At 35.9% G+C, this 10,107-nt stretch overlaps 2 protein-coding genes across 2 annotated transcripts; both read left to right on the top strand.

Moving 5' to 3' along the window:
* Positions 1-668: 668 nt before the first annotated feature.
* LOC148844762 (tRNA (5-methylaminomethyl-2-thiouridylate)-methyltransferase) lies at positions 669-7,875 on the top strand. The gene is made up of 10 exons (XM_088956348.1): positions 669-1,209; positions 1,899-1,973; positions 2,751-2,804; positions 3,162-3,240; positions 3,441-3,568; positions 3,938-4,021; positions 4,218-4,301; positions 6,007-6,158; positions 6,390-6,540; positions 6,757-7,875. The coding sequence occupies exons 1-10, from the start codon at positions 865-867 to the stop codon at positions 7,198-7,200; spliced, it is 1,596 nt and encodes a 531-aa protein (XP_088812474.1). The 5' UTR covers positions 669-864; the 3' UTR covers positions 7,201-7,875.
* A 935-nt stretch (positions 7,876-8,810) lies between these two features.
* LOC148844763 (uncharacterized) lies at positions 8,811-9,293 on the top strand. The gene has a single exon (XM_088954231.1). It carries the CDS (start codon positions 8,811-8,813, stop codon positions 9,291-9,293), a length of 483 nt encoding a protein of 160 aa, XP_088810357.1.
* Positions 9,294-10,107: the final 814 nt, after the last annotated feature.

Consider the following 10,107-nt stretch of genomic DNA (forward strand, 5'->3'; position numbering starts at 1 on the left):
TACATTTTGAAAAATGCCTTAATATGAGTACAAAAATCAAATTGGAATCCATAATTTTATAAATTTGACAAAAGTTTTAGTACTAGCTGTCAACCTAATCCAATCCTATTCTATTTAGGCTTGGGACCACCAATATAAGACAAACTCACAGGATAGGGTTTTTTTTTTTTTTTTTTGGTAAAAGATACGGGGCAGGATTAGCATCATACTAAGTTTATTTTTTTTTCAAGCTGAAGTTCAACCTAATTATGTATTCATCAATTGAATTATTTGAAGGACATCTTTCACCCCAACGTTTAAAACGCCCCTACAGAGAGTATATCGAGGTTCCTACTAATTCAGGGAACCTTAAACCGCTGAATCGATTTTGAAAAAAAAATAAACAAAAGTAAAAAAAAAAAAGTATTCATACTGCCTAATAGTCCTTTCTGGCATATCGTGCATATCAATATTTAGGACCTTGCTTCACCCTAAAGGAGATAAATTCAAAATTTAAATATGTTTGAAATTTTTGTGTGTATAATACATCTTCACCCCACTCATAACTACTGTTGATTAGTTATCAGTTTTTTAGGGCATCGTACCTTTCCACTTTCCAGTATCATAGTCGGACTTATTTAAACCCAGTCAAAATCGAGTTTAAGCCCCACCCAATTTGGACTTGCTTAGACCTTGGGCCGGGTTGACCTTCTTATTGGGATGAGTTTTGGTCCACTAGATCCAGCCCAAAGCAGATACACGAAGCCAAGTTCTATCTTCTATGGCTCATCGTCTATCCAAAGCATAGTTCTTTCCGGTTTCCAGCCCTGAAAAAGGATACTACTACAGACTACAGTTGAAAGAGTTCTGTCTGTTCATGAACGAATGCAAAGGGCAATGGCAGCTCTCCCTCTTCTCAACCTTCTCTCTCTGCAGAACCCAAACTTCAAATATTCCCTTTCACTATTCTCTCTTAAGACCGCTCGCTCTCGATTCTCTAACCCCAGAAACGTGACGAGATGTCTCTCTGTGTCTGCTGCGGAGCACAAATTATCCCTTGGTTTAAAGTCTAATATCGTTCTTGAGCCTTACCTTTCTTGCTCGATGCCCGGAAAGAGGCTCAAAGTCGCAGTTCTTCTTAGTGGAGGTGTTGACAGTAGCGTTGCTCTTCGGCTTCTCCATGCCGCCGGACATTTCTGCACTGCGTTCTACCTGAAAATCTGGTTTCAAGTACTTCTTTTGTTCTTATGTGGATTTCTATACTCAAATTCAGTAGAAATGTCTCAACTTTGAATTTGCTTTGTAATGTATCCCTTGGGGATGCAATGCAGAGTGGTAGGTTCTCTGATTTTAATGTAGTAATGGCTTGTAATTTGGGTCTAAGTTATGAAATAACCCGTGGAACATTTTATGTGAAAATAAAATAATTTAATTGTGTAATGCAAAAACCGAAGGTTTTATACTGGACACAAGAAAGATATTTATCATGCTTGCGTTGCTACTGAATCTGCCTTTTTTTTTTTGAAGTTTACATTTTCGTCTATTATTTTATTAAAATTGGTAAGGTATACATGTCCTAATATCGCTGGGCATCCCAAGAATATCATGCAAAGTTCATTGAAGTGGGATAGAATCCTTCAAGGTTTTTTATTGGGGTGAAGAATGCACTTACCTAAAGCAAACATAAAATATTAGGACTCGAGTATTTAGCTACATTGGTTGCCCTAGTGCACCACAATCATGAAGTGATATGTTTTAATCCAGCTTGAACAGTGGGAATAAATGCAAAAATTATTAATGATTTCACATATTTCTTCCCCATAAAAGATTTAATTGTATCCTCATGTTGTATTCTGTTAGTATTAGTACTCCAGAAAAAAAAAAACACCTAATTAGTTGTGCTAATTGGTTCTTTGTAGGAAGACTTTGAAAACTTCTGGTCAGCATGCCCGTGGGAGGAAGATTTGGAATATGTAAAAGCAGTTTGTGATCAGGTGGAGTTCTTCTCTTGTTTCCGTGTTTTAGAATATCAGTGAAGGATTGAAAGCCAAGTGGGAATGGCCATTAAAGACCACCTTTGTTTCTGTCCTTGGATGAAAGTAAAGAAAATCTCAAATGGTTCATACTTCATACTGAACAATTCCTTTGGATTTGACTCTGTCATTCCATGTATTTTGGTTTAGCTCGTCTGATGTATACCTCATTGAAATTGTTAGCTTGATCCAACTCCATTTGCCTATGCATTTATTTATTTTTATGACTTGCATCATAGACTGAAATTAATATTTGAGTGAATTCTGTAAAATGAAACCTAGAGAGAAACAGGAAAAACAGAGCACATAGAGGAGAATCAATGATTTAATGTTGTTTGGTAATGGAATTGTACGTCCATGCTTAAACCCCTTGGAAATTGCTACAATCTACCTGGTATTACAACCCTTGCGTTCTCCTGCTAGTTCTTAAGGAATTGAATTCCTTTCAGAAACCCTAGTTTAACTTCCAATGAGGTGGTACAAAATACCCAAATTACCTTGTACAGACAGCTTATGGTTGCATTTTCCTTTAATTCATGTACATTGCACCCTAATTCAACCCCCAACGATATTTACATCATTGCCACCCCAAATCTCCTTAAGTGTGTATCATTGCACCGTTAGAATATAAAGACAATTATACAACAAATTCAATGGGAAAAATCTCATGTTTAAAAGAATCATATTATATTGCTTGTTTCTAGTATAGGTTCTGAGATCATTTACATTATTTTACAGGTTGAAGTACCATTGGAAGTTGTACACTTGACTGATGAGTATTGGGACAATGTGGTATGCAGACTTTCCTTTGCCATTGGTTTCTTGGTATTCGTTTTCCAAGTTCACATATGTTTTCCTTATGTATATCCTGCATAATGTTAGCTAGTCTAATGGGCTGTTGGTTGTAATTTGTCCTTTTCTCTTCTTTGAATAAAATTCTCCTTGTTAATGATGTATAGATACCATTTAACAAACATTAAATTATTATGGGTTTGTGGGTAATTATCAATCAACATCTGGTTTCATCAATATGTTATTTATTGTGTGCTGCTGAAAGATTTTTAACTTCATTCTAGTTCCACCTGGTTGATTTCTGTTCTTCTATATTGCCTTTCTTCTCGTCTAATGTAAATTGATCTGATGTCTCAGGTATCTTACATTATTCAGGAGTACCGATATGGTCGCACTCCTAACCCGGATGTCCTCTGTAATACAAGAATCAAGTTTGGTATGTTACTCACTCAAGTTAGCTGGATATGATTTTTTATATCTTTGGTATAATTGTATCCTTTACACCATGATACCTGGATACCTTATGAGGGTGCCATATTATGTCAGATACTTCAATTTTTAGTGTAAATCATGTAAACCATATCCAGTTGTGTCCTTGCCGGGTCTGGATAACATGGTCCTTTACCCAATTTTCAGGAGCCTTTTTGGATGCAATCAGTAATATGGAATTCGACTATGTTGCGTCTGGACATTATGCAAATGTCATTCACCCATGTACAGATCAGAAGGATGGCCCTTCTATTCTAGAATTATCAAAGGATAAGGTATCCATGTTAGAAATACAAATGGTTAAAAATTGATTAGAAAATGTAAGAAAGACAATTCATGCTATCTGTTCTTTCCCATTTTTATTCCATGTTGCTCAATGATCTTTCTGCATTTGCATATTGTTCGTAGAATCTTTGACAGGTAATTACAGTGAAAGCTTATTGGTTGGATTGTCATTCATGTGAATAATCTGGGAAGCAATTATTCCATGTTTTCATTCATCCTCTTTCCCTAAAATCCTAATTACCTATACTGCTGAAGTACTTATGTGCTCTTCTGAACATCTCTGAAGTGATCCTAGGTACTAAATGTGAGAATTATACTTTTGAGCATTGTTTGATGATATATGCAGTTTGACGTTTCAGGTCAAGGATCAGACATACTTTCTTTCGCATCTTTCACAGGCCCAGCTTAAACGACTTCTTTTCCCTCTTGGATGTATCTCAAAGGTTATATGAGGATAAAATCCTGTGTATTCTGAGTTTTTGTCTTTGTTACCTTACTTTGTTTTAATAGCTTTAGCTGTTTCAGTGGCAGCTAACCGAAGAACTGAGCTGTTCTTTTGGGCTTTATGCTTTTCTTAGATAACTTGAATGCTAAATGTCCATGATCTTGAATCTCTTTTTGTTGTGAAATTATCTGCAGAATGAGGTCCGTAAGCTTGCTGCAAAATTGGAACTTCCTAACAGAGATAGGAAAGATTCTCAAGGAATTTGCTTCCTTGGAAAGGTAATTGTGACAATTGTATTCTGGAATACATTTACTAGGTCCTATTTGTTTGAAGAATGTTTGGTTGTCCATTAAGTATTTACACCTAGAAATTTCCCTCCTTGGTAGCAAAACTGCATAGAGGAGAATTGAATGTTTTACAAAATTTGGTCAATTTATTTAAATAGGAAAGTTTAGTTCAATCAATGGTCATCAAGTTATCAACTAAACTAATTCTATAATCTCTAGTAGTAGACTGATTTTATCATGAATCCATGCGGTCCAGTTGCTTTTATATGCTCTGGTACTAAATCAGTGATTTGCGGAAAATGCTTTACCTTCAGGATGCTTTTTGGCTTTGGAGATCATCTCAGTGGGTTGTCTTTGTTAGATCCTGGACTATGTTAACTGTTTAGGGATGATGGCTTCTTGATAGTGTATTTTAGCAATTACGATCATTTGCCAATTTTATAGTGGTCCATATCATTTTAATAAACTGTGACTAATACTTCTGCAAGTTCAGTAAGATATAATCATTATGAGTTACTGTCATTGTATTAAAGAGGTTAGATCATAGGCATATATAAGGGGGTAATCTCATTTTGCTGGACTAGGTGATCAACTAATAACCTTGCTGATTCTTCTGTCTATTTTTTTAAGAACTGTAAGGTAAAGTATTTTATTGAAATCAAAAGGCTAAAATACAATAGGGCCCCTGTACAATGAGAAACTGTACAGCAGAAAACAGTATACCCAATATAACCAACCCCCCAAAACAAAAACATATAAGCTCCTTACAAAAAGGAAATCAAGATTAAAAAAAAAACAGGTGTGTCTGCTTTTGAATAATAGGTGATTTTCCAATCAAGAATGCATCATCCCCAAAATCCTGTTGAGAACCTCTTCTTTTGAAGTCTGCCTCCCTTTGAAAACTCTAGTGTTTCTTTCACACCATACTGCCCAGAAAACTGCAGAGAGAAGAATGCTCCATGTTACCTTTCCAGCTGTGCTTAAGCCTCCTAAGAACCAAGCCCCTATAAAACCCTTCACATCATCCAGGAAGCACATTTCCAGCCCTGCCTAATTAGAAATTTACTGTTTCTTTAAGGTGTATGAGGAGGGGTCATTACTTGGTGTAATGGTAAAATCTCGGGCTGTCAAGTGTGAGAATGTGAGTTTGAGTCTGGGAGTGGCCACTTTGTGCAAAAAAATGCCAATGGTTAGGACTGTATCCAGTCCAGCCTCCCAAGACCCCAGATAGCTGGGACCAACATTGGGTAATGGCCTTAAGGTATACAAGGAGGCTTTTGGCATAGCCTAAATGTTTTATGGTAGCTTCTTTATTATTCTTGTTTCATTATATGGTTCCTTATTTTCATTTAAGCAATATGTTCTTCCTCAATCTTGTTACTGATTATAAGATTTTATTATCATGAACCTTAAGGCTGTATCTCAAGCATATGCACCTACTAACTGATCTAACAAGGGTTCTTAGAGAGATCTTTGAAGGAGTCCTAGATGGCAGTGATGAAACAGATTTAAATCCTTATCCCAAGTGAATACCTTTAAGGGCTAAGTTGAACATATATGGACAGAAATTCTCTTAATAAATTACATACAGAAGGCTGAATAGAGTTCCAGAAATTAATAGCTTGTAGGAGATTAAGTCAGATTATTCTTTATTTCTTTCACCCTAGTGCTGAAGTTGACGGCGCATTGATTATAGATAAAGTTCAGTGAATTCATTGCAAAACACATTGGGGAGATGGAAGGCATCTTGTTGGAAGCTGAAACAGGGGATTTTCTTGGGAAACACCAGGGATTTTGGTTTTATACTATTGGTCAACGCCAAGGTCTACGCCTTCCTGGAGGACCCTGGTATGTTTTCTTCCCTTTTGGATGCAGTGGTTGTTCTTTGTAGTTTTGATTAACAAAGTCCGGTAATTTTAATCACCCCAAAACTCTTCCCTCTCCTTTTATCCTACCCAATTAATGTAAAAAATATGCTCCTACAGTCTTGTATGTTGAGATTATTCTTTCTACAAGGTGGTTGTAGTTTTTATTATCTAATGAATGGCTTTACCCATGAAAATGCTGTGTTGCATGTAGGTATGTTGTCGAAAAGGATGTAAAAAATAATGTTGTATTTGTCTCAAGAAATTATTACTCATTTGACAAAAGAAGGCGCAGATTCCGTGTTGGATCCCTGAAATGGCTTGCTGGATTGCCTCCAGATCAGTTTAATAAGCTCCAGTGCAAGGTAGGAATTCCCAACTTTATTTCTTATTTTCCATACCTTGCCAGTTCTTGATAATAGTATCCACAAGCAAACTATTTCAATGCATACAATGTGTTTTCTACTCATGGTAATGATATTTATTCTGTTTTGATGAGATTTAACGTCAGATAAATCTGGTCATGTGTGCTTCTAATGTAATTATGATTATTGATAGTTTAGATGATGAACAAATTTCAGGTTCGACATGGCCCTGGCTTTTATGATTGTAGTTTAATAATGGAAACTGGTGAAGATGGTGACAGAACTTCTGCTGTTGTTCATTTATCTGAGGATGATCAAGGCTTGGCTGCTGGGCAGTTTGCAGCCTTTTACCAAGGAAAAACTTGCATAGGCTCTGGCGTAATCTTGGAGTGTTGGGATGGCCAAGGCTTCCCTGTCTGTGCAAAGGCTCTTCAAATTGCAAGAATGGAAGATAAATCCAAGCTTGGGAAACCAGTTAAGATTAAGGTCAATCCAGAAAATTCTTTAAAGAGTTCTGAAATTACTGATAAAGTGGAACTTAATGGAAAATCTTTGAATTCAGAAGATATTACCCTTGATAAAAGTAAACAATCATCTCAAGGAATTTTCAATGTAAACTGGTTTCAGAAGCTTAGAGAGAAGTGGTTGCAGATATTCTAATTTTCTAGACTTTCTGACCGTTGAACTTACAGTGCAGAGAGAGAAATATAATCCTTAGTGATCTCTTCTCACGGAGGTTAATTCTTGCAAGGTATTGCCCGGTAATGGAAGTCAGTGAAGAGCTCTCTTTCGTTCTTGTTTTACTTCCAGGTTCTGGTGCCATTTTCCTCTCTTTGATAATTTAATGGCTGTGTCATAATGGTAAATGCTTTGGAGTCTGGGCCTCCTTGGACTTGGTAGGAAGTAGGAACTGATAAGAGCTACACGGGAAGATCCTATCAGCCTTCTCTCTTTCAGTGGGCTTTCAAGAGTGTACAAAAGCTGAGATTTTGATCATACTTAAAGGGTTTAACCTCACGTATCTTATTGAATTCAAGAATTTCGTGGTACAGGACCTACAGATTGATAAACAGGTGGTTATTTGGTGGATGACAGAGATATCAAGGGTGCCTTGCAGACTGAAACATCATATCAGAGAAACTAGATCTTCCATATCTATCTCATTCAGATTAGTGATGAGATTTGCTAATTCGACAACTAATGGTCTTGCTAAATAGAGAAATTTCTATTGGAGGATTTCTTTGCAGAGACAGTTAATGGTATTATTATGATTTATGGCGCTTGTAACTTTTGGCTACTCTATTGTTATTAATAAAAAATGATTCTTTGTCGCAACTAGGCCTTAACTGACTGCTAAAGGATCTTAAATGCTTGTTTTTGTGGTTGCCCTGAGATGAGAGATAAGTGGTCAAAACTCAAAAGTCATTCTAGTTCTTTGGGAATTGCCTGTTGGCGAATGACTAATTGGTTTGTAACTGCATTATGAGCTAGGGTTTGTGGAATATCCTTTTCTTATTAATTAGTTGTCAATTTCTCATACAAATTGATAAGTCTCATGCAGACATCTAGTTTTGTGGAATATCTTTTTTTTTACTGTTAAAATATCATTTAAATCGTACTAGTTTTAGAGTTATATTGAAAATGGGAATGTTTTCTCGTCCTTTTCTCTGTTATAATTCTTGAAACTAGGATGAATTTGGATGGTGTTTGATGGCAGAGTCGTTTCTCCAAGGTGTTTCTGCCATGTAGGTGTCAGTTCTCTCCCTCATTTTTTTCTTGTTTGGTTGAGTGTTTCAAGCCATTTCAAACAACACTGGATGTCTTGAGTTTTGTGAGTCACTTTTGGAGAAAATGTCAATTATTTCAAACAGTACCGGATGTCTTGAGTTTTGTAAGTCGTCACTTTTAGAGAAAATGTCAATTTGATGTTTCTTGTAACCGGAGTAATGTTTTCTCCCTTTCAACTATGTGGTACCTAATGGTACCTACTTTACCTCATCATCTGATCTCTCTCTCCAATAACATCTTCCCTTCCCATTAAATCCCAAATCTATATCTATGTATTAAAATACTGTTGTATAGGGTACTCATGCTATATATTAACTGTTAACTTCAAGGATAATTTCATTAGAGAAAATTTTGCTTGTGTTTTTTGGTTCATCTGCAAGAATAGAAACAATAAATGTTTTAATGGTTTAGCTAGTAATGCTGAGACTATTATTAGTAGAGCTTTAGTCTACTGGAATGAAATTAAAGAGATCTCTACTTGTATGGTTAACATTAACGGTAAACTTTTAACTCATGTTGAGTGGTTCGGGCCTAAACTTGATTGCATCAAGATTAACAACTTTGATGCTTCTTTCTCAAATAGTGGCAACTGTGCCCTTGGGTGTATTGCTAGGAACCATCAAGGCAAAGTCCTTGAAACTAAAGCTCTTAGGATTGGAATTTCGACAATTAACCGCGCAGAAGCTTGGGCAGCTTCAGAGGCCATTAATATTGCAATCAACTACAGGGACCAGCAATTACCATCGAAAGAGACTCAAATGGTAATCGACTGCCTTAATGGTAGATTCTCGCCCCCGTGGAGAATGGAATGCATCATCAGGGAATGTCGGAATTTTGTCAATTTATTCAACTTAAATATCAAATTCGAGCATACATATCGGAAAGCAAATCAAGCAGCTGATTGGTTAGTTCGTAAAGCTCTAAACAACCAGGAGTCTAGTAGAGAGTTTAGCCTTAAGTTGTGAGTTTATTTTTATTTGTGATGCAGATTTAAGGGGAAGAGCTACCCCCATCTTGTGTAGCTCATCTTTTACCATTAAAAAAAACTGTGCTTTTTGATTTTTTTTTTCTTTTATAAATGCTATAAACTTTGACCATTATAACTTGGGAGTTCATAATCATGAAACCTAAATTTGCTGGTATGTGACAATCTGGACGCCCACATATTAAAGAGAAATTTTATTAGTCTTTGTGCTTTCTAGCAAGTACATAACCTGGAAAAGTTTTGCCCAAGTTATCACTTTATTGGCAACGGATTATGCTCACAAGTAATTAGAAGGTCCATCATGTCTGGTGCATCACTGCTGCATCATGCAACAAAATTGACTGCACATAATGATAATTGGTAAATACAACTTATTAAATATAAAATCACACTTCATGGAACCTTTACTAAGGCTTTGTTTGGATCCGTTTTAAAATGTCATCAATATAAAAATACATTAATGGCATTTATATAAAAATACATTAATGACATTTTATACTGAACCATATAATAAGTGATTGTTATATTTTGAAAATCTTGATAAAAAAGTGTAAAGTTTTATATCCATAAAATTAATATAATATTCATATTGATTATCGATGTAAAATTTTATGTATGACGAGGTTTTACATTGATTCACGATGTAAAATCCCACTCCATCCAAATACATCAAACTAAACCGGAGTGAAGTTTTACGTCGACAGTATTCACACCAACCTTACAGCACGCTGCAGCCATGCATCGAGAACATCTCGCGTGAATGATGACTTATAAGTAGGGAGATATTCCAGATC

Source organism: Nelumbo lutea, chromosome 7 (genome assembly GCF_056320005.1).
Source record: "Nelumbo lutea isolate HS-2025 chromosome 7, American lotus-T2T, whole genome shotgun sequence".
In the NCBI taxonomy this organism is placed as follows: Eukaryota; Viridiplantae; Streptophyta; class Magnoliopsida; order Proteales; family Nelumbonaceae; genus Nelumbo; species Nelumbo lutea.

Coding starts and splice junctions, on each gene's coding strand:
- LOC148844762 (XM_088956348.1), top strand. CDS start 865: ATGCAAAGGGCAATGGCAGCTCTCCCTCTTCTCAACCTTCTCTCTCTG. Junction 3,241..3,440: donor TAATACAAGAATCAAGTTTG/GTATGTTACTCA, acceptor CCCAATTTTCAG/GAGCCTTTTTGGATGCAATC. Junction 3,569..3,937: donor TAGAATTATCAAAGGATAAG/GTATCCATGTTA, acceptor TTGACGTTTCAG/GTCAAGGATCAGACATACTT.
- LOC148844763 (XM_088954231.1), top strand. CDS start 8,811: ATGGTTAACATTAACGGTAAACTTTTAACTCATGTTGAGTGGTTCGGG.